The sequence below is a fragment of the Lagopus leucura genome, unplaced genomic scaffold (genome assembly GCF_019238085.1).
Source record: "Lagopus leucura isolate 7727_CA_CO unplaced genomic scaffold, USGS_WTPT01 Super-Scaffold_100030, whole genome shotgun sequence".
In the NCBI taxonomy this organism is placed as follows: domain Eukaryota; kingdom Metazoa; phylum Chordata; class Aves; order Galliformes; family Phasianidae; genus Lagopus; species Lagopus leucura.
This window is the reverse complement of record NW_024962281.1, coordinates 400,187-423,528: the sequence shown is the minus strand read 5'-3', so window position 1 is coordinate 423,528 and position 23,342 is coordinate 400,187. Positions and strand designations below refer to the sequence as shown.

General features: G+C 43.2%; 1 protein-coding gene across 2 annotated transcripts; it reads left to right on the top strand.

The window, feature by feature from the left end:
* The first annotated feature begins 242 nt into the window (after positions 1 to 242).
* RBM27 (RNA binding motif protein 27) lies at positions 243 to 23,342 on the top strand. 2 transcript variants are annotated; one of them, XM_042881604.1, is made up of 22 exons: positions 243 to 379; positions 2,480 to 2,598; positions 3,229 to 3,353; positions 5,192 to 5,298; positions 5,767 to 5,960; positions 6,761 to 7,018; positions 7,527 to 7,760; positions 9,049 to 9,183; positions 11,192 to 11,341; positions 12,883 to 13,030; positions 13,284 to 13,437; positions 14,736 to 14,999; positions 15,105 to 15,233; positions 16,088 to 16,210; positions 16,693 to 16,767; positions 16,875 to 17,039; positions 17,463 to 17,567; positions 17,672 to 17,863; positions 19,201 to 19,287; positions 19,745 to 19,855; positions 20,449 to 20,552; positions 21,777 to 23,342. In XM_042881604.1, the coding sequence occupies exons 1-21, from the start codon at positions 321 to 323 to the stop codon at positions 20,533 to 20,535; spliced, it is 3,021 nt and encodes a 1,006-aa protein (XP_042737538.1). In that variant the 5' UTR covers positions 243 to 320; the 3' UTR covers positions 20,536 to 20,552; positions 21,777 to 23,342. The 2 variants fall into 2 exon arrangements, with proteins under 2 accessions (XP_042737538.1, XP_042737537.1); XM_042881603.1 differs by having other exon boundaries at positions 20,449 to 23,342.

Below are 23,342 nucleotides of genomic sequence, written 5' to 3'. Positions count from 1 at the left end.
CGCGGCTGCGCGCGGCCCCTTTAAGAGCCCCCCCAAACATGGCGCTCCGCGGTTCACGTGCGCGCCCGGCCCCGCCCGCTGGAGCCCCGCTGACCTTCGGGACGGGCGCCTAGCCGTTGCCATTGGCCGGTCGCGCGGCGGCGCCGCCGTCTGATTCGCGCGTGGCGGCCGGGTCCCGCCCCCAATGCGCCCAGCAGGCTGCGCCGCGGCGAGCGGCACTTCCGGTACTAGGCCTCGGCGGGGGGAGGGGACCGGGTAGCAACCGCCGCGGGCCGGGTGCGATGCGGGCAGAGCCGTAGGGGCGGCGGAGCGGCGGCACCATGCTCATCGATAACGTGGACGCGCTCAAGTCCTGGCTGGCCAAGCTGCTGGAGCCGATGTGAGCGCGGGCCGGGCTGGGGCGGCGTGGCGGGGCCGGGGCGGTTACCGCGTCCTCACGTCTGGGGGGAGCCGGGAGGGGAGGGCGCGGCCGGGCCGGGCCGCCTGCGGGGAGAGGAGGAGGCGGGGATGCGGGGCTCGGGGCTGCCCTGCCCTGCCCGGCCCTGCCCCGCCCCGCCGCGCCGGGGGCGAGCGCTGCCCGGAGCCGCCGATCGCTGTCCGGGCCGTGGGGAACGCCTGAGGACGGGCACGGCTCTCCGCGCACGGTGCGGCCGGGGCCCGGCGCTGCCTGGGGCCGAGAGCTGTCGGTGCGGATCGGCCGTAGCGCGGGGCTGCTCGCACGCGGCGCGTCAACGGCTTGTGCAAATTGCTGGGGACTCACCGGCCTGTCACACCTGCGCTACTGCGGTGTGGCCGCTCTGAGCACCAAGGGTCGGAATGTGCGCGTCCAAAACTCGGCTTGGTTTGTTAGAAGCGCGGGCAACAAGGAACGTGGAACATCTCAATGGTTGTACGCTTACAGACACGTGTGCTTTGCTACAGGAAACTCTGAAACTGAATCTCTGGAAGGCTTTATCTTAACGTGCCCCAAGCAAAGTATCTCCTGCTCTCCCCCTGTCCCTGTGTGCCACTTGCATATGCACGTGTTGGTGCATATCTTCTGAGCAGCGTATCCCAAGGCAGGTGGCTTCCTTGCCTTCTTTGTTTCTCGTGGAGTCTCTCTGACACTCGGTCAGATCCCTCTGAAAGGCTCCTCAGGCTCTGCTCCCCTCCTCACAGCTCCATGTGAACACTTGGGAGGAGCAGACAGGTCACAAGGTGATGGATGGTCATCTCCTCCTGTTCAAATATAGCACTTACAGTCAGTTCCACTTGGTCACTGCCACAGAATGCATTTAGTGCAGTTTATTTCTTTTTCTCCATGTGTGCATAAGAACTGTAAAATTTGTACATTTGTGGTTTCTTTGTGGTTAATTGCTGCATTCTATGCGGTTTTAATTGGATTCTGGGAACAAGCAAACTAATGTGGAGCAGAACTGCTTGACTGACAGCTCATTAAGAAGTCTTCTTTAACCAGTTGTTGTCTACATGAGTTTGTGTGTTTGTTAGTTTGTTGAGTTTTTTCATCTGAGATTGTTTTGGAGTCTGCACACTTTGTGTTCTTCATGTTTCTATAGCTGACGCTCCTCTCTTTAAAAAGCGTGTTGAGATTTAAAGGTTTAAAAAACACATTGAATCACTGAACTGCTTTGGGGTGCTGCCTGCTTTCTGATGGTTTACATCTGCATCTTCTTAAAGAGAAGCAAAACGAGGAGTTAATGCTTAATGATATTGCACTGAATAGTGGAACCTAAACAATATCCAGTTTAAGATTAGTGGCAGAGTATCGCTGCACAGTTTCCTATCTTTCGCTTTCATGAATCTAGATGAGGGTTTTGGTGAGGAGCTTAATGATTCTGTGCTAATAATTACACCCTTTTTTGCACTTTACCAGTATGAAAGGACTAATGTGAAATTTGTGGGCATGGAAATGCTGGAAGTGCAAACTTCTGTACGTTATGCACAGTAACTTAAGCTGTACAGAGTGTATCTATCTGTGTGCATATTTAACGTGTTCTTTTGGGGGTTATTTCTCTGGGATGCATATTGTATATATTAAATATTATGTGTATTTTAAAACCACATTAGTACTTTAAGACAATTACGCGGTGACTTTTCTTCTCATTCTGTAATTCTTGTATGGCTGCTCTTGGTGGTGGTTGCAATGCATAGTGAAAGTTGAGAAAAATGTGCTCTGCTGCCGTGGAATTGGATGTTTGTAAAGAGGCTGGAAGGTATTATTCTGGAGCAGCCTCAGAGAGACTGGGAGAGCTGTCAGCTGTGGTGGGGCGGGGTGGTCACCAGACAATTAAAGTATTTCACTGTAATTAACGGGGTGGGGAGGGGGAGAATGCTAGTTCAGTCATCCTGGTGCTCTTGTGTCAGCAGGTGAGCTGCATTCTGGTTTTCCTTTGGTGGTCCTTCTGTAACAGTCAGTGTCCAAAGCACAGCAGTTTTGCTGTTCTTCAGCTGAATCAAGAACGGTTCTTTCTCTCTGTAGATGTGATGCAGACCCGTCAGCCTTAGCCAACTATGTTGTGGCATTAGTTAAGAAAGACAAACCAGAGAAGGAGCTAAAAGCTTTCTGTGCTGACCAGCTGGACGTCTTTCTGCAGAAAGGTACTGTGAATCTCCTTTGTTTCAGCACCAGATCGTGTTTCTGCAGCCCGCTCTTGTTCGTGAGGAGCAGGAGGAGCTCTTCTCAATTAAAAGCTAACACTTGAGTTTGTTCTGAAATGTCTCTCGTACTGCTGGAAGTTTCTCTGTCGCATGTTTGATGACTTCTGAAAGCCTGACCTGTTGAACTTTTGGAGAGCTTCTCAGGGCGGTTTGGTTCCAATTCGAGGTGTTAAAATCAACTGTTGATTTTATTTGGTGGGCTAGGCGTAGACCTTTTTCCTTGATCGTAAATTCCAATCACTTTTGCCTCTTAGAACGTTTCAAAGTTGTAAATGTGATTGAAAGAAGTCTGTGTTTTTGTCTGTGATGCATTTGATGGTTTTTTTTCTGTCTAAAAAGACAAGGTAAAACTCCACAAATGTAATTCTGTTTTCTTGAACTATTAATCATTAATCTGAGTTACTGCTGCTGTAGCAGTAAGCAGTCTATCGAGGGTTTTTTTTTTTTTTTTCCCAAGGACTTTTCTGGCAAATCCATTCCAAACAATGACTTTAATCATATATTAATATGATTTATCTTAAATCATACGTTAATATATGATAATATTTTTGTTATTTTCTCTATCCTCAGAAACTTCAGGTTTTGTAGATAAACTTTTTGAAAGTCTGTACACGAAGAGTTACCTTCCTTCTCACGAACCCACGAAAGTAGAAGTGAAGCCTGCAGGTCAGGAGAAAGAAGTCATCAAGGAGGAGGTAACCACATTCATTCCCTACCTGCCTCTAATAGCCGTCCTGTAACAGTTATGGGAGAAAACACAATAGCAAAATCTACTTTGTTGTGCTGGGACTAGTCGCCCTTACTGTCTGTGTGTGTCTGAAGGAAAATGAAAGGTAATTCAGGCAAGAATATTTTAAAATCCCTTTGTGAAGTCTGCCTTTGATCGAGGTTAGTAGCATCCAAAAATCCTGTTCTGTTGTCCCTGGTAGTTCGAGCTGGCACTGATCTGAAAGGATTTCAGAGGTGAGCCAGAAGGAGAACATTCTATTCCTTACAGAACATTGAAAAAATGGAACAGGAAATGTTCTGGAAATTATTTTAAATGTGTTCTGTAATATTTACAGTTGAGTTCCCTATTGAGGATCAGTTACTGAAAAAAGTGAGGTAGCATTCATTTGCCAGCAGTTCTTGTTTTGTCTTTTAACCTTTATTGACAAAATTGAAAGCATTCAAGTTTTTGAGAAAGCAAGGTCATATTTTTGTAAGTATCCAAACCCCTTTCAATTTCTAATATCCTCACCTGTGTTTGGTACTTCTCTTTTTCCTGTGTTGGTAGTATTCCAAGGGAAGAGCTTTGTGTCTGTGTGTTTTTATAGCATCCTAATGTATCACCTTTGAGTGAAGATGGGGAAAATTGCTACAGAAGTAAATTTTCTTTATTTCTAGTATATTTCTAGTATATTACTAGTATAGTCCTAGCACAATTTGCAAGATATTTTAGGCTATGTGTGTGTTTCCTTTGCTATGGGAAATATTCAGATAAAGCAGATAAAATATTCCGGTTCTTTCCCCTCCAGGGATGCTTGTGTGAGGAAATGCTAAGAGCAAAAACTGTTGTTGTCTTTTACAAATGAGTAAAAGAAGTACTAAGAAGTGCTTAGTGCCCTAAGAAGTGCTGTTTGGTGCAAGTGTTCTGAACTGGTATTCAAACTCATTTGTGTATTTGTGAGCCTAAGATAAGATGAAGGAACACCTTGCTGGAAGGAGTTGTTCTATCTTCAGTGTTTGAACTGTTGGACAGTCTTGATAGTAACAAATAATTGATGATCGAACTCTGTTGGTCAACTAAAGCAAAGTTGCATTGTGCTGCATTGTGGAAAGTAGATGTTATTTGGGAGAAAGGATTCATCAGTCCATTTAAATCGGAGCTGCTGCTTGGTCTTTCCTATGTTCTTTTCTGTTTGAGGATTAGCTCTAGAATTCTGTGACAATTGATTGTCATTGTAGCTTTGGTGACAGAAGGTTGTGATTTGGAACAACTGAAGGCTTTCACAGTTTGCTGATCAATTCTTCAAAAACAGACATAATTTCTCAGTTTTTTAAAAACTACTCTGTTAAACAGCAATGAAATGGTGGGAGGGGGACTGCTTTGTTTGACTGGTTGGTTTTGGTTTTAATTTTGTTTTGGTTGTGTTTCAGGGATGGGAAAGAAGAAAAAGAAATATGTTGATGATAGTTTTATGTGGCAGGGCATTCAGTAGCTATTGCACCTCGGCACCTTGATTTGTCATGCAGCTCAGTGTATTGCATGATTCCTGCAAATGGAGGAATGAGAATGGAATCATACGTAAGCTTTGGTTGGAGGGGACCATAGTGGAGATCGTGCCATCCAACCATGTGTTCAGAGTACCACCTCAGATGGGGCTATCCTGAGCCCTGTCGAGGCAAATCTCGAGTATTTCTAACAATTCTTCCTGAATAATCCTAAGCAAGGATGAGCGAATCATTATTTAAGGCTGCCTTTCTGTATTGTTTTGATTTGAAAAAAATCTTTGTTTTAAAAAAAAAAGTAATGTTCACCCTTATTTTGTAGCTGTCTGCTAAACAGAATTTTCAAGAATCAGTTGAAGAAGAGCGGGATAGCAGGAAGAAGAAGCATTCTAGTCCACAGAGAAGCCGTGCAGATTCCAGTGAACAAAGGCTAGTAGTTGAATACCTTCTGTATTTCCCAGCAGTCTTTAGCTGAGGGTTTGTACCTCTTAGGTTATAACGTAAAACAGTGATTTGCTGCCCACTTTCCTCTGTCTGCAGTGTATTTCTGTGCTGATTGCACGTATGACAACGCTACCCTAGATTTTGGCTTCCTTGGGAAAAAATGGCAATACTTTTCCAATGTTGGTGCCTAGAGATGTTGTCAGTTCCGTTCTTTCCCTTGTTATATAAATGAAAATCCTCGGTGTGGGGGGGATTTTCCTGCTGCATTTCCCCTGTCTCCTCCACCAGGACAGACACAAACATACAGTCAACATCATTCTTAAAACTCCTTCTGTTTTTCTTCATCTATGACTTCCTCACAGTTCTGATTTTTGTTAGTCCTCCCTTGGCTGCTTTCTGTGAATGAATTAGTTTCTCTTTTCATAAATGTAGTCTACGGGTGTGTTTTTCTAGAACCAGAGAGAAAAGGAGAGATGATGGAAAGTGGAGGGACTACGACAGGTACTACGACAGGAGCGACCTGTACAGAGACAAGTCCAGCTGGCGGCGAGGCAGGAGCAAAAGCCGGAGTAAAAGCAGAGGGCTGAGTCGAAGTCGCAGCCGCAGCAGGGGTAGAAGCAAAGACCATGATGCAAACAGAAGTGTTGGTGAGTACTCGAGGTGCTGCTTTAGGAGGACAGTGATGTCAAGGACTCCTGCACCTGGGATGGTGTAGCAGGCTGCAGGTGCCCTTGAGCCATCTGAGCAACTTTGGAGAACTTTGTCTTCCTGAAATCGTTATGGTGCTGTTCATCAGGGTAGGATAATTAAGGGGATTGTTTTCTTCTTTGCTAACCTCTTAATTTATCCACAGGTGTATACCGGTGGATATCAGTAGCTGATATTTATGTGCTCTATATGCTAACAAAGCTGCTGATGTTTTTAAAGATGCACTCTTTTTTGCAAAGTAGCGTACATCTTTTTCTCTTTGTTACTGTGCATTTTTAGAGAAGGTCTTTTTGTATTGAAGGTCATGACCACACAATCCTTTATTTCTTTAGGGTTAATTCAGAACTCTAGGAAAAATAAGAGGCACAGATTACAAATGTGTTTTGAGACCACCTCAATTACTAGTGGGTGGAGGTTTGCTGAGTTTATTCACCCTTTCTACTTTAAGAGGGAAAGCTAAAATCCAAGGAAGTATAAGGAGTAAAAGAAAGAATGTTCGTTTTGTTAAGAAAGCATCTGATTTTCTGATATGTAAAACGAGCCTGCGTTATGGTTCGTTGTTGATCCATGGGTAAGACTGATCTTCAAGAACAATCTCACGTACAGATTAATGAATATTTAAGCGAGCATCTCTGTTGTTGTCTGGGGTTTTTATTGTTTTCTTCTAGGGCTCTGATTTACAGAACAAATTATGAATCCTTACCTGAATCGTTTTGCTTTCATTTTGTTTTTTAACCAGAGCACCGTGAGAGATCAAAGTTCAAGAGCGAACGAAATGATGTTGAAGGCACATATAATCCAGTTTCTGCATCTGCCAGTAACTCTTCTGAACAGTATTCTGCTGCACAGTCTATTCCCAGTGCTGTTACTGTAATTGCACCTGCGCACCATCTTGAAAACACAACAGAGAGTTGGTCAAATTATTACAACAATCATAGCAATCCCAGTTCATTTGGCAGAAATCCTCCACCTAAGAGAAGGTGTCAAGATTATGATGGTAAGCTGTTTTCTGTCCCTGCCTGGTTTTCATTATATTGCAATATCCATTTTTTTCCCAAGTATTCAAGTCAAAGCAGAGAAGCCTTTAGAGCACCTTCTATGTAAAAATGCATGTATGTATGAGCTGTATTTAACTGGAGAGAGAGTTGTTCTTGCTGGGAGCAGTTTACTTTTAATTTGGTGGTTGCTGACGTACAGATGTTGATCACTGTTCTGTGTATGCCTTGGCAAATAATTCAGCAACCAGCAGTTCTGAAAAAGGTATGGTTGCACACGTTTAACATGAAACAGGTGATGCATCTTTATTTTTTTCCACGGATTTTACGGTGCATAATGTATGTCTGTGTGCTCTTATGGAAGATTGCTTTGAGTTTGTTCTGAAAATCCACGTGGTAGTGCTAAATCAGTAATTGTGTGTTGTCTTTAGTACAGAATTCCAGCAAAAACCGGGATGATGTTGTTTTGAGGTTTTTTTTTCCTGAAAATGTAATTTTTTTGTTTTGCAGAGAGAGGATTTTGTGTACTTGGTGATCTTTGTCAGTTTGATCATGGAAATGATCCGTTAGTAGTAGATGAAGTTTCCTTGCCAAGTATGATTCCTTTTCCTCCACCACCTCCGGGACTTCCACCCCCTCCAGGTATGCTTCTGCCTCCCCTGCCAGGTCCAGCTCGCAGTTTGAGGATCCCAGTTCCACAAGCTCATCCGCAGGCACCGCCTCCTGTTGTGCTTCCTGTACCAAGTAAGTTAAAGCACTTTTCTTTGTCACTCTGTCTTAGAAGTTAAAGTTGTGACTCTTTCTGAAAGGAAGGTACCTGTAGTTGAAGCAATGAGTTGCAGTTTCTCTTGTAGTCCAAATGTACTAACCAAAAGATTGCCAAAATAATTTTGAAAACTCAGCCTGCAAAACGTGGTGCTTCTTATACTCCAAATTGAATCAGGTGAACAGAACAGATTGGGAAGGGAAAAATCTTTCAGATCATCTCATAACCCAAGTGTTGTTTGGATTGACAACTTTTCTGTTTTCTAATGCGAAAACAGAGAGGTCTAATCTCCTCAAAGGTTTAATAAATGCTGTTGGTACTATGCTGTATGCAGTTTCTTAGCAGCAGATACCCGATAGATCTGTGATCTGTTCAGCTGGGATCTCTCAGGCAGTTCAGACTTTTCTGTTGTCTCACTGTTTTATAATGCAAGTTCTATGAAGAAAAATGTAAGAATATTGAAGGTGTGGTTGTATTGCTCTCTATTCCAGTAACACAATGCATGTTTTGACAATCGTAGCAGCTATGGGATGCAGAATGATTTCTGTATCGGGTTTACACTAAGCAATTAGTACACTGAGCAATTAGTAGGCGGGCTTCTGGAAAACACTTCCAAGTTGTTGTAGGAGGATTAATTAATAAATTAATCTTTGGGAATACGGTTGTTTGTGCTAGTGTTATTTTAAGATGATGCTTCTGGTGAAATTACATATGGCTGTAATTTTGTGGAAGGCTCCAGTGGATCACTGTTAATTTTAGTGTGTTGCATAGTATTATCTCAACTGTCCTTCCTTGGCAGTACAGTAAGCAGGGAGCATATGTGTGCTGCATACAGGGAGAAACAGCTAGACCTTGCCTGTTAACACTTTTTGCCCTGTAGCTTGTGGTTTAGAACTGTAATTTTATGTGGTTTAAATGTAGGTGGTGTGATGTCGTGTTCTGAGTAAGCCTTGATTCTCCATGACAAGGCTGAGGGAGGAGCTGCTTTAGCTAATGAAGTTCCAACAATAATAAAGCTCTGGGGAAGCAAATTTTGTATTTATTTATTTATTTATTCATTTAACTCTTAAGCTTACAGCTTGATTCGTTCTGGGACAAGGGAAGGGTGGTTGTAATCAGAGTAACTTACCTGAGCGGGGCTTCTCATCGACTTGAACTTCTGATGTGGTAGAGCTGTGATTGTTGGCAAGCAGTGAATTAACTGCACAGGGTGTTTGCATGTTTCTCTGTGGAGTGTTAGCCATCTGTTCCACGATGTGGTTGCAGGGCCGCCTTTGACTCAGTCCAGTCTGATCAATAACCGCGAGCAGCCCGGGACGAGCGCAGTGCCCAGCCTGGCGCCTGTGGGAGCACGGCTGCCCCCCCCGCTACCCCAGAACCTCCTGTACACAGTATCAGAACGTAAGCAATGCTTTATTTTCTCTTAAATGTGCTCGGCATGTCAACATTACGTTTCTTCAGCTTGTGGGATTAGAAGTTATTACCTCTGTCTTCTTCCGTTAGACACAAATCTAAAAAGAGCGCTGCCTTTCCTTGTGGGAGCGCATCATCTGCTGCTGCTGTGAGTGGAGCAGCACTGTTCTGTCACTGCCTGAGGAGAAGTCGTCTGTAGGGAGATTTTTTTTCATCTCGTGTTTTCCAAGTAGCAAAACTGTAGTGTAAGGAAGGGAACCCTTTGTTTTCAAACTGTTCAGTAGAACATCAGCATGGGAAAGATGCATCTGCTGATCTGTAATTACTGGGTAGCTTGGTCTTCACCCCTACTCAGTTCTGTGTACTACATGAGAGATTTTGTTTTCTTTGCTGTTCATCAGAATTGTCTCTACGTTTCTCGTATACATTAGTACTTCATTTCTGTCTCCTTTCCAGCATTGATGTAATTCTAGCTTTCTAACCAAAAGAAAAACACGTGACGTTTGATGGATATGACATCTTTTTCTTTACAGAGCACAATTTTTTTAAAACATGTATTTTATGAAAGGAATAACAAAATAACTGGAGAACCCTAAGTTGTTCTTTTTAAATCCAATAAAGTTTATATTTTTTTGGTAATGAAAAGAGTAATAACACTTTGATGTTTTATACAAGGAGAACCTCAGTTTACGGTTTGTGTCGTTTTCTTTGTGAATTCTGTACTTTTTAGAGCTGTTTAAAAGTCATTTTTAGAGACCTGAAAGTCTTCTTAGAGTCATCCAAGTATCTCATCAGGGTCTCTGTTCAGTTGAGTCCAAATGCTTTCAGACCACATTCCCATCTGATTCTTTCAACTTCAAAGTTTGTTCCAAACTTTGTGTCTGTTTTTACTAACAAGGCATCAGTGACTTCAGTTCCTCTATGTAATTCTCTTCTCTTAAACTTCTGTAGAAGTTGGATCTCGTGTCCTGTTCTTGCACTGGTACACTTACAGCTGATTGTTACCTTGCAATTGCATGAAGAATCCCTGAGCAGGTGGAACTTGTGGTTGAGCTCACACAAGTTCAGTGAAGGTTCTTGGTGGTGCTGAGGCTGTGCTGACTGCAGAGTCAGCACTGCATGACAGAACACGAGTGTTGAAGTTCTGAGGCAGCTGCTTTAGGCTGCAGTTTCATTGCCATCTTAGAATAAGGGCACGTGGAGTGTTTTGGGTCCTCTGACTCCCTCTGGATTGGCACCAATTCTATTCCAGGATCTACTGTGTTTCTGTGGAGGCTTTTGTTGGGTTTTATTCATCCAAGTTCTTGTGTAGGTTTTCCTTTTTTATTATTTGAAGAATGCATCGTCCTTAATGACCGCAGACTGGGTGAAAAACATGAGTCAGTTCTGTTGTCTTCTCGCAGTCATCCCCTGTAAATAGCATTGTGAGTGCATCCCCACAGGTAGGCAGCGAATCTCGCTCTTACTGACTTAAGAGAATTCAGTAGGTAAGTAAGGGGTGCATTGCATGATTTCTCAGCTTGCTTTGATTGGAATCACTTAATAGCATTCTTCAAAAGTCAGCTTCTGAAGTGATGTGACCTGTTGGGTAGGAAAGAATGAAAATCTCTTTGCATCTTAGGACAAGACATAAGAATAAATACTCAAACAAAATGTTCTGTTCCCTTTGGAGCAGTGTCAGGCTTGCTGAAGGCTGTGGTAGAGATGCCTCATTTCTTTTTCAGGCAGGTTGCCATCAGTACTCAGTTATGGAGACTTACGCACTTTTGACAAACAGTAATGATCATTAAAGTAGGAGAATATTCCCAGATATACTTGAGTGTAAAGCTTAATTAAGGGCTTTTATAGCTACTCGGTGTCTGTGTGACCTCTCTTCCCTCTTCATACAGAAACAGCTTCTTATTCTTGGACAGCCGTGCGTTTCCTTAACGGAAGATTGACCGTGAGTCTTAAGCTCATGTGAAAACCTCTTACATTTCTCTCCTCTTTTTTGCAGATACGTATGAGCCAGATGGCTATAACCCTGAAGCTCCTAGTATTACCAGTGCTGGTCGATCTCAGTACCGGCAGTTCTTTACAAGAGCACAGACGCAGCGTCCGAATCTAATTGGCTTAACATCTGGGGAGATGGATACAAATCCAAGAGGTGGGAAGGGTTCTGTTTTTGTCTCAGAACATCAATGTTTGTTTTTACGTTTTCCAGGCTAAAAGCAGTGTTTTTTCTCACTGATTTGGTATTTCAGAGCAATTTTCAGGCATCCAAAAATCTGACGTCTCTACTATTTTTTTTATTTTTATTTTTTAATTTTTAATGCTAATCTTAAAGTCAAACCAGTCTTACTGGTTAAAAATAACCACTTGCTTGGGCATATTAGAAGGGTCGTTGTTTTTTTATTATTATTATTATTGTTATTATTATTATTGGTTGGATGGTGGGTTTTTATTCATCTTTAGCCTACAAAGGTACTTGTTGGGTATTGGGCTACTAGAAAGAAGAAATCAAATGGTGCAGGAAGATGGCTTTAAACAGGAGTTTGAAGCTGGGTTTGATTTGACAGGGACATGTTTAAGAGCCTTGGCTGTTCTGGTGGTCGTGGTGAGGGGAACTGCTGTGGCATGTGCTTGTGTCTGATGGTCTGACTTCCTTTCAGCCTGCTGGTGTATTTAAGGTGCTTGTTGCAGCTAGCATTCTAGTTCTCCTAGCTCATGGAAATCCCAGTCTACGCTTCAGTAATTCTGAATCATAAACTGGATGAGCGTGGATGTGGTCTCCTCATGGTGACGTGTTCTCGCTCTCAAAAGAACTTTTGTACAAGTTACAGGTCTTGAAAGAAATTTTTGTGTTTTCGGCATAGTTGTCTTTTTCCTCCTGCTTTCTGCTCATGATCTCTAAGGAAAAAGTTGTTGCATTTCAGTATTTGCTGTTACACTTTGGTGTTTCTTACTGACCAGACAAGAAAGGTTTGCTTTGTTGTTGTTTTGTTTTGTTTTCCAGAATTTCCTTCCAGGGACTCACCCTGTATAGAATATTATTAATTATTATTGCAGAAATTATTGTTGCTGTTTCCATCTTACTGAATTTCATAAATCAGATTGGGTCTGTATTCTGGTTCCAAGAACCCATTCCAGTTGTAAGGGATTGTAAATCTCAGAGGTGGATCTTCAGACCAATTGCTTTGTTGCGTTGTCAAGTGTGTGAAAGGTTTTCCCTAAAACCATCCCCTAATGTAAGAATGAAGCTGTATGCCTGAAAATGCCCAGACTTTTTTCTCATCAGAGTAATCAGCAGAGCTCTGGCACATAGGAAAACAAAAAGAAATTGATTTATATCTCACACCTCTCTTTAGGAGTTGAGTGTTTTGTATGTGCCAGTGGCCTAATTTTCATACCAGAAGTTTCAGTACCTGCAAGTAAGGCCAACACTTCATTTCTTCAAGCTGGTACTGAGCTTGAAGGTTAAAAGTCTCCTCTCTGCTGGCAAGACTAAATGCTTGTATTTCTCACGTGGGTTAGCTGGGCTAGTAAGTGATCTCTGAAGTAACTTGGTAAGCAGAACTGACTGACTTAAGTCTTCCTATTTTTTTAATGTTTTTAAACTCAATCCTATGTTGCTGTTTAAATGAGAGCTTTTTTCGGTGTTTTCATTGATGTGTGGTAAATAACACAGGGCTTTTTATTTTCCTCCAGCTGCCAACATTATCATCCAGACCGAACCTCCCATTCCCATTACAAATAATAGCAGCAATGTAACTAGAGTTGTGCTTGAACCAGACAGCAGAAAAAGGTCGCCAAGTAGTTTGGAATGTCCACCGTTGAAGAAACCGTGGCTGGGAAAGTAAGAATTAACAGCTGCACTTGGCTAACTGGAATGCACTCGATTGCTATCAATGCTGTAAAAACAGTAATTCATTGGCCTCTGTAATTTGAGTTGACTGAGTCAGAAAATGTGTTGATGTAATCAGAGGCTAAATATTGGGGAGGTTGTTGTTTCTAATCTCTAGAGAAAATTTAAATATGCAGTAACTTGCTACCTTACTTAAGTGTGTGCATGTCTCTCTCAATTACTCTCTTGCACTTGTTTTCTGCAGGCAAGCAAATAATAACCAGAATAAGCCAGGTTTTCTGAAAAAGAATCAGTACACTAACACAAAATTAGAAGTTCGAAAAATTCCACCAGAACTGAACAATATTACACAACTCAACGAGCACTTCAGCAAGTTTGGAACTATTGTAAACATTCAGGTAAAAAACAAACACAAAAAGCCCTCAGTTTTATGTCTGTGTGTGGGTATTTTCCCCTAGAGCCTTCCAGAACACTGCAGTAGACACTGAGGAATCTTAGAGGAAGCTAGCAGGAGGAGGTCACCGAATTCAAAAAAGCCTTTTCTTTTGTTTTTGGAGGCCTGTCGTGCTTGGTTTGCTCCTGTTAAATTTGAAAGGCTTGCAGATTTAACACCATCTAAACTATTCTCAGGTTTTTGAGCAGCTTGCCTATACTTTTTGAAACAGATCTTCTGGATTCAGGTTGGATATTTGGAAAAATTTCTCCTCCAGAAGAGTGGTGAGGTGCTGGAACAGGCTGCCCTGGGGGCGGTGGAGTCACCGTGCCTGGAGGTGCTCAGCATCATCTGCTTGTTTCCTGGGGATGGTTTAGTGGGGTAATACTGGTGGGAGGTCGATGCTTGGACTGAGTGAACTGGGAGATCTTTTCCAACCTTGGTAATTCTATGATTCTATAAAACTCTGTTTGGTGTGAAGTCCTGCATCGTTTCTTAGCGTTTTGGCCAAGATGCCATGGGTGTTACATCATGTTACGTCCTAGAAGAGGCTCCAGTTCAGTGGTGTCCCTTGGAAAAGCACTGTGTAAACAAAACACAGCTACGTGGTTAGAGTGCTGTTTTATTTTTGCAGAAAACAGTGACTTCCTTCATCCTCAGTTCGAGGTCTGAATAAGGACAGGCACCTGGCGAGCCTCTGTATTTTTGAGCTCACAGTTTTATGCGTTAGCCCAAAAGATACTTTGGTTCTTTCTTTGGTTCAATCTTGGTAGTGCATTCTAAAAAACATGCTACCTCAATCATCTTGTACTAGGCATGCATTCCTGTGATGATTGATTTTTAGAGAAAAATACTTTTGTGTGACTGTTAGATAAGGTTTCTTTGGGAATATGGTGAACCTCTGCACTGTACGTCCTTGGACGTTTCTATCTCAGATCAGAATAAAGAGCTTTGGAGTCAGCACTGGGTCTCCTCAGTTCTATCCCAGTTTACAGTGCTTTGAATATCTGATGATCTTTGATGGATAACTTATTAATTATTTACTCAATTTTTATTGTACTACATATAGTCTTTGCTGCAGTTGTGCATAGCATTTGCAAAATGTACTTGATTCTAATTACACAGAGGGTTTTGCCTTTATTTTGGGTTGCTAATACCATTACACATTCCACTTGTTACTGTGGATTACCTGTAGCTTGGATTCCTGCTGGCTGACGTATTTTCTTCCTTGAGAAATATATTCTCATGAACTCTTTCTTTTAGGTTGCTTTCCAGAACGATCCTGAAGCTGCTCTGATTCAGTACTTAACTAATGATGAGGCTAGGAAGGCAATTTCAAGCACAGAGGCAGTTTTAAACAATCGGTTCATAAGGGTGCACTGGCACAGAGAAAGCGAGCAGCAGCCCCCACTGCTGCAGCAGCCCCAGCAGCAGTCACCCTCGCCGTCTCTTCATCACCAACTTCACCTCCAGCAGCAAGCCCTGGCCCCGGCTCCCGCTGTGACAATGCACAGCAATCTGCCCAAGGTACTTTCATAAGCGACCTCCAGAGCTGATAGCAGTGCTCCCAAGTGACAGCTGCTTTTAGATGCAGCACATGTAACCTCTCGTTTTTCAACCTCTGACGCGCAGGCAGTGAACAAACCGCTGGCATCTGGTGCCTATGTCCTGAACAAAGTCCCGGTGAAACGTCGCCTTGGAGCAGCAGGTGGAAATCAGTCTGATCTCAGTCAGGCTGGGGCCGTGGCAGAGGACTGTCAGGTATGGTTATGAAACCTGACCGTCGTCGTGCTTTCACTTACAGCTGTCATCTGTGTGGATCTGCTAAATGGAACTAGGAAATGGAGCAGGATTTGCGAGTCCTCAGTTGCTTGTTCCTTTCGTCACTGGTGTTCTGTGACGTGATCATTTATTTCTTCCAATTTTCATTAGCTGCTTTATATAAACCAGGGAGAATAATTAAAGGGAGTGTCACCGTCTTCAGCAGCATAACATATGTTTGACACTGTTTCATTCCAAACAAATTTTACAGCTTACATGTCAGCTTTCTGTTGACTAACCTAATTACTGTTCAGTGATTTGGGTGTTTACACTGTGCTTTAACAATGGTACTGGAAACTTACAGAATACTTGTGCAGAGTTCAATCTGATACAGTTTAATTAGCACTGATGTCATAAGGCAGCACATGTTCTTGGTCACAAAGAAGTTATTTCTTGTAAGAAAGGAAGAATGCAAGTGACAGTTGCTGCCTTATTTCTTTTCTGAATGTTTGATCAGCAAGTGTGTTAGGTTGTGCTACCCAGCTGGGTTGGTGCTGATGCAGGAGCTGAGCATTAGCAGTGCTCCTCGTGGGTATCAGGAGAGAGGGGGAGTTTTTGGATGAAGACCAAAAGAAATTATCTTTTGCAGAAAGCGTTCTATGAATCATTTATGCTGGTGGCTCCCAAGTAGGTTGATTGTTAGACTGAAGGCTTTCTGCATGTTTTCATTGCATTGCTGTATTTGTCTCCTTTTGTAATTCTGGAAGCACGCGTTGTTTCACAGAAGATATTTATTTAAAATTCCTAATTTTAACCTGCCACATATTGTTGTGTGTGCATTTCTACTGTTTCAGACATTTCCTACTCCTACAAGCCATTCAAAAATGGTTTATAGTTCTTCAAACTTGAAGGCGGCTATGAAGCCTGGCGCAGGATCTAAACCTCACGACGTACAGGAAGCTCTTAAGAAGAAGCAGGTACTGTGCTGTGTGCTGCTGGATGAACAGTGCAGTGCTTAAAGTACTTTAAAAAAAAGAATTGGTGGACAATTTAAACCTCAGATGTGGCTGTGTAGCGTTTTGCACAGTCAGTGTAAGCTTTATCATCGTGGAACAATCGTGATAATGCACATTGAAGGCTTTTTTTTTTGAGGGATGGCGTTCTGGTGGCATTTCTCTGATTTTAATCTCTGCAAATATGAGGAACTTAGCTGACAGCATGGGATATGTTTCTTCAAGGGGTGTTTGGAGGTGGAAGAAAGTTAGTAGAGTACTTCACAGCAGGAAATTGGCAGGATTTCAGTGTTGTTTTCCAGACCAGATGTACTGAATACTTTTGTGGTTTGCAGACTAGTGGTTTTCATTATGGCCCTCACTTCTGTAGCTTCAGAAAGAAAATGTGACATGTGAGTACATATAATGCTAGACTACTTCTGATTGGAAGAGTTTTATTCTCCTAGGAGGCAATGAAACTCCAACAAGACATGAGGAAAAAGAAGCAGGAGATGTTAGAAAAACAAATAGAATGCCAGAAGGTGAGTTGGGACTGACTTCATTAAGCACATCCTGGTTTTGTAGATATCTGTCTGTTCAGCATTATTCTTGCTGGAATTTATATTGCTGCTCTTTTATTAATGTACAGATGTTGATATCCAAGCTGGAGAAAAACAAGGCCATGAAACCAGAAGAGAGAGCAGAAATAATGAAGACGTTAAAAGAACTAGCAGGAAAAATATCTCAGTTAAAGGATGAGTTAAAAACTTCATCTGCAACCTCTACGCCATCAAAATTAAAATCCAAGACAGAGGTATGTGTTGTGCAATGCACTTTTCTGTTTCTAATGTTTAACTGTTTCTAATGACGTGTCCTAAAAACACAACCATGTTAGATCAGCTTGCTTCCCAGCGTGTTTTGAATTTGCCTGGTCACTGTGGAGAAGCAAACTATGGTTCTAAGTAGCTTGGGTGAGCGACTTACAGCTCATTCAGGATTGTTCCAGTTCTGAAGCGTGGAATTCCAGGTCCTTCCAAAACTGAGTCTGGGAGAGAGTCATGGAGGCGAGCAGCAGCATAGTGAACTGAATTTAGAGGGAGGTGTGGCTGCTGTGTACTGACCTGTTTGTGTCAGTTACATAAATTTACTGCTAAAGAGGGGGACTAAAGCATTAAAAGTGTGCATTCATGTTCTGCCTTCCACTTCCATTTTCTCTTTCTGTACCTTTTTCTCTAAGGCACAAAAGGAACTTCTGGATGCAGAACTAGACTTCCACAAACGACTCTCTTCTGGGGAAGACACAACTGAACTGCGGAAAAAGCTAAATCAGCTGCAAGTAGAGGTAAGTATGTCAGGATTTATGCTTTTAATGTGCTTTACATACACAGGTTTAAGCTCCTTTCAAACCTTTACACCTTATTTGCCTTTTTTCCTCTTTTTCCACAGGCTGCCCGTTTAGGCATTTTGCCTGCTGGCCGAGGAAAGGCGGCTCCAGCCCAAGGGAGAGGACGAGGACGGGGCCGTGGTGGGAGAGGAAGGGGGATGTTAAATCACATGGTGGTAGACCATCGTCCCAAAGCACTAACAGTTGGAGGATTCATTGAAGAGGAGAAAGATGAATTGCTGCAGCACTTCTCTGTAAGTATGAGGTCACGTTAAAAAGAAAAACTGAAGCTGACAGTTAGGGCTGCACTTTCAGTCTCAGATGAAGTGGGTATCTGATACCGTGAGAGTGTGCTGCAGAGAGAGGCAGGCTGGGAACTCTGTAAGCAACAGTTTATTTTCCAAAGTCTTAAGGATGAATAAAAGTCTTCCTTTCTGTAGTATGAATTCATCCTGAATTCATGGAACAAGCTATGAATGAACATTTTCAAGAGTGTGAATGTAATGCCTTTTATGGCTGCTTTACAGTGGCTGCCTAGCACGTTGTTTTAATAGGAAAAGCCAAATGGCTTATTTTTATTCTGCATTAGAATAGTTAAAAACAGATGATAGAAGGCTGAGAAATACCTATCAGCATGTCTGCTTTAACAGGTATTGGCAATTCGTGCACATTTGTCTTGTTTCTCTGTAATTCAGAAAGCAAAACCCTGTTGCTTTTTCAATTCCATAAAAGTTAAACTCATTTGGAAACAGCAGATAACTTGGTAGTGTGCAAGGTGAGTTACTGAGCACGTTGTTCTGTTAGCTGAGTTCTGATGCTGAAGGAAGAACACGTTTGGCATTGCCCTCAGTCACACTGCCCAGAACGGCACGTCCTCCTTCGCAGGGCTGGTGGAGTTCTTTCCATCTGCTCTTCAGGGCCACCTGGGATGGGTTCAGGCTGCTGGTGCTGCCTCCAGAAGCCCTTTGTGGTGGGATTTGGGTGGTTTGGCTTTGTTGTTAATTTTTTTTTTCCCTCTTTTTGCATGGTTTGTTTTTTGTTTTAATCTGTCATAGCTGTGGACGTTGCAATTTTTGTTCTCAAAAAATGGTGTTTGACTTCTAAAAATAAAGCCTTATGCTCATCTGGCTATGCTAGACATTTTTCTCTTCATGGACCCAGACAAAATTGTGTTGTGTGTTTGCAGAACATACTCAGGTGTGTAGCAATGTTTGATTCCTATCTCCTCTGCAAATAAATGAGCTCTAAAGGACTGGTTTAACAAGTCTGCAGTAGTATTGAAGGGCAAGAAAGATAAGTGAAACAGCCAATTATTTGAATTCAGTAATACATTTATTTCCTTTTTTCCTGCAACATTAAGTTCCGTTTATGAGAATGTGAATAGATCTGAGCTTTTGTCCAAAAATACAGGCACAGGTGCTGTGGTGTTGCCATCCAACGCAGCTGAGATTCCTCTCTCTCCCAATTCTGTCCTAAAACTAACCAGGTTTCAGGGCTGCTCTGGACCAAAACGATTCAGGTGTAGCATATGATGATGAGTCTCGTGGAGGAAAGCATTGCTTTTGTTCCTCATCAATTTTTCTTCTTACAGAAATTCGGAGACATTGAGGATCTCCAAGAAGAAGACTCCCCACTGAGTGTTGTTCTGACCTTCAAATCTCGCTCTGAAGCTGAGAATGTAAGTGACGTGGTGGATTTGTTTCTCCTCGGTTCCAGAACAAGGATTTTTACCTGCTTGTGTCTGCCTTTTTGTCTTTAAACTTCAGGGGGTTTGGATCCCACTTGTTTGAGCTACGTAGTGCAAATATTTGTTTCTCCTGCATGTAGTGTTGCTAAAGGGGTATAGGCTTCATGTTTGATGGATTACGGTGGGTTTTCTGCTGATGCGGACTCAATGTCACAGTCAGTTTAGAACCCTGTTAATATCTTTGGATTGATGGTAGGTGGGCATTATTCAGTAGATTCAGGCTTACGTGAAGTTGCTCTTGATGACTGCAGAAGGTGATGCACGTCTGAGATGTTCAGACACATCTGCACTAATTAGTGCTCACTGGCTTTAACTCGTTATTGGTGATCTGAAGACTTCTTAATTTGATTTTCCCTTTAAAAACGTGTTCATTTAAAATACAATCTAGGCTGCTAACCAGGGATCCAAGTTTAAAGACCGAAGGCTGCAGATATCATGGTACAAACCTAAGGTACCCTCTGTGTCCACAGAAGTTGAGGAAGAGGAATCTAAGGAAGAGGTAGGAAAACACGTGGGTAAAGTAATAACTGCTTTAGCATGAGAGCTGCTTTAGAACTCGGGTTTCTGTTGACAGAATAAGTTTCATTGCAGATGTTTCTGCAAAGCAGAACCTCCCCTGGTTTTGATTAATCCAGTGAAAGAAAATAAAACACCACTGGAAACTCGTGTTTGCAAACCGCTAGGATAAACCTCACGTTCTCACGTATATGGGGGCTGCTCATCTTGTTGTTACTGGGTGCGAATCCTCCACTGGAGGATAAGTTATTAATTCTTAGATTGCAATTGTGAGCCCTTAAAGGCTGTTAAGGGGTTTTCTGGCCTTGTTTAACGGGCCCGTTTTGGTGGGCGGGTGGCTTCATTCCTGCTTCCTTGAAGTCTGGCTTCTTTCCCTTTCTTGATGCGAGAGTCCACCACTCTCCTTGATGGTCTGTGGGAGGTAACGAGCTGCGTGCCCTGTGCCCTGTGCCCTGTGCCCTGTGCCCTGTGCCCTGTGCCCTGTGCTCTGTACATGCAGCCCATGCTGTGCTGTGTGACAGGTCCTACGCTACTGCACAGAACTTTGGTTTCAAACCCTGTTTCTTCTTCATCCAGGAGACTGAAACCTCAGATTTGTTTTTGCACGAAGATGATGATGATGAGGATGAAGACGAGGATGAATCCCGTTCTTGGAGAAGATGAAACTTGACGTTAGAAATGTATAATCTTAGGCATATAGTTCAAGCTACATCTTTTAGACATCTATTTAAGAAAGTTGATGAGCCAAAAAAAGCTTTACTTTCTTTTCAAACCACAAGATTTAAAGTGAGCAAAGTTTGTTATAAAAACATTTCAGAGATAGAGCTGCGATGCCAACCTAGCCAAAGGCCCAGTAACTTTTTATAGAAGTATCAAGCTCACCAGGATGGTGATTTTTTTCTATTTAAGAAGGATAAAAAGAGAGAAAGAAAACAAATATTAGTATTTTCTTGTCCTCTTTTTGTGTCACCCTCTATTACCTTGTTTTGGGTTTTCTATAATGTGATTGATTTGTTAGCTTACAATTGAAAGATGTTACAGGTTTTATTTAGCAATATTCTAGGCTCGGGGGAAAGACACAAACTGTCATTAAATGTTATGAAAGAAAAAACGCCTCATTTACTAATTGAAGAAAGGTGGCATTTTGTTTCACGTGCAGTCACTGCCTGTAGAAGTTACTGTGGCTGAACTCGTCAGACATCTCAGGATGTTTGAAAGCCACGCAGTTTCAGTGTTTGCTTTGTGAGGGGGTGAAACAGGTAATCCAGCAGGGGATGGCTGTGACGCTGTGCGTTCGCTCTGTTCTTCAAACCCCGCTGCACACAGCAGCAGTGGCACAGCTGCAGGGCAGGGTTTGCTCTCACATGGTTTCCCCCTGTAGTTCAGTGCAGTCCAGTCTCAGCCGCACCGTTCGTTCGCTGCATTCCTGAGTCTGTGAGCTTGAATCGAGTGAGTTTCCTGCTTTCCTCAGAAAGAACGAAATGGGCAACTGCTCACAGCCCCTCCAAACTCTTCTTTCCTCTGGCTCTGTTTATATTGGAGCCAAACCCGCGAGGTGTTCAGAGCAGAACGCTTCCTGTCTCGCTGCAGGGTTTGGAGCGGCGCTGTGTGTCTGCACCCCTGGATGCGTTTCGCACGGTGCCGCTCGGCTGCCTCATTGCTGCGCCATTCCAAACCTGCGCCCACCAGCGGCGTGCGATGGTGGAAATGAGGGCAGCGAGCTCAGATCCTGCAGCCACGTCTCTTAACTGCTGCGTGGCTTTTGTGGCTCGCCAACATCAGTGCCACCTAGGGAGCGTTTTCTTTGGCTGTGTGTTTGCACGGTGCACTTCTCAGTACGCTTTGATGTGCTTTTCTATACAAAATAAACTGAATGTCAGTGAAAAATGCTCTCCTCTTTTTAGTTTACCAGAGTATTTGCCAGCAAGTTCCTGACTGAAGAAAATTATAGAGACCCCTGAGTTGCTGTGGCTCTGATGTTGGTAACACAGCTGAGCGCGCTGTGTTTGCTGCTCCCTGCCTGCGTTCCCTTTGTGCTGTGGTGGTGCATTGGAAGTCCAAGCGGTGTCATCTTCGGTTTCCTCACCAGCTGAAGGGAATTCAGCCTTTCAGTGCTCCGCCTCTGCGCGTTAGAACCTCTGTGTGCGATGTGGACGTTCTTGTTAACGTTGAGGTGAAGTTGCAAGGAAATGAGGGAAAACGTATCTTAGCTATTCCCCATGTCTCTCCTCCCATCGTCTCCTCTGATGTTGTTCTTGTTGTCTGCGGTTCGGTCGGTGTATATGTTGAAATGCCCATTGCAGCAACTGTGTTGAGTCCTGACAGTTAAAAGTGATAGAGGGAACAAAGGATTTATATATTTTTTTGTACAGAGTTTTTTCTTAAACTGTATAATTTTGTAAATATGTTGCTTTTTTGTGTACTAAAACTACCAGCGTATAGATTTCAATAAGAACTGTTGTATTTTTGTATTTGCAAAATGAAAACTACAGTGAATGAATGAAGCCGTAAGAAAAGCTGCGGCGCCGTTGGTGCAGAACGGGGTTCCTTTTCATATGGTTTGGGCAGCAGGAGCTGAGCGGCGCCTCCACGCGCTGCTTTGTGCAGAGCTTCCTGGGATCGCTCGGCTTTTCTTACCGCTTTCCTTCGCAGCCCACGTGGGCAGCGACGTCCAGATGCGATTTCTGAGTGCTGGAGTGAAAAAATGAGTCGTGCATCTGAGCTTAGCCTGTGTGCTGTGAGCACAGTCACCTCCCTGCGGCGCGAGTGGTGGCAGCGCTCCCACCGCCGCTGTGCCAGGAGCAGGAGGTGTCCCAGAGCGAGCATCCTGCCCCAGCCGCGGCTCTGCTGGCACTCCGGCGGCGCCGGGCGATGCGCAGCTGCTCCGCTTTGGGCGCTCGGTGGCACGGCGGCGCTGCGCGCTCTGCTCTGCGCTGCCGTTCCACGCCGATGCTTCCTGAGGGCCCACGAGGCAGCAGTGCAGCCTGAGGGGCAGGAGGTGTTGGGTCTGAGCTGTGGGGACGGAGGGCATCTGGTCTGTGGGGCGGGGAGCTGCACCGCTGGGTGTCAGCTGGGCAAAAGGAACAGCAGCCCCAGAGCTGGAAGGCGGACGTGGAAACTGTCACTGCTTGCTGTGAGAATGCACCTCTTTTCTTTTCCTCCTTACGAAATCATGTGAAAAGGAATGAAGTTCCCTTGGTGTATAGTAAACTTGTACTATAGTTTTTACAGAATTGTGAACTTGTGTAATAGTGTAATAGGAGATACTGTTGAATTTCTAACTGTTTATACATTTAAATTCATATATGTAATGTTTGTTTTATTGATTACAATCTGAATTTCTAAGATGCATGTTGACTTTTTTGCAATAAAGATATGCTACGGGAATGGTTCCAAATGGAGAAAAGAAAAGGAAAACTAAGTTAAATAAATTGGACAGCAGAACCATTCAAAAAAAAAAAACAACCAAA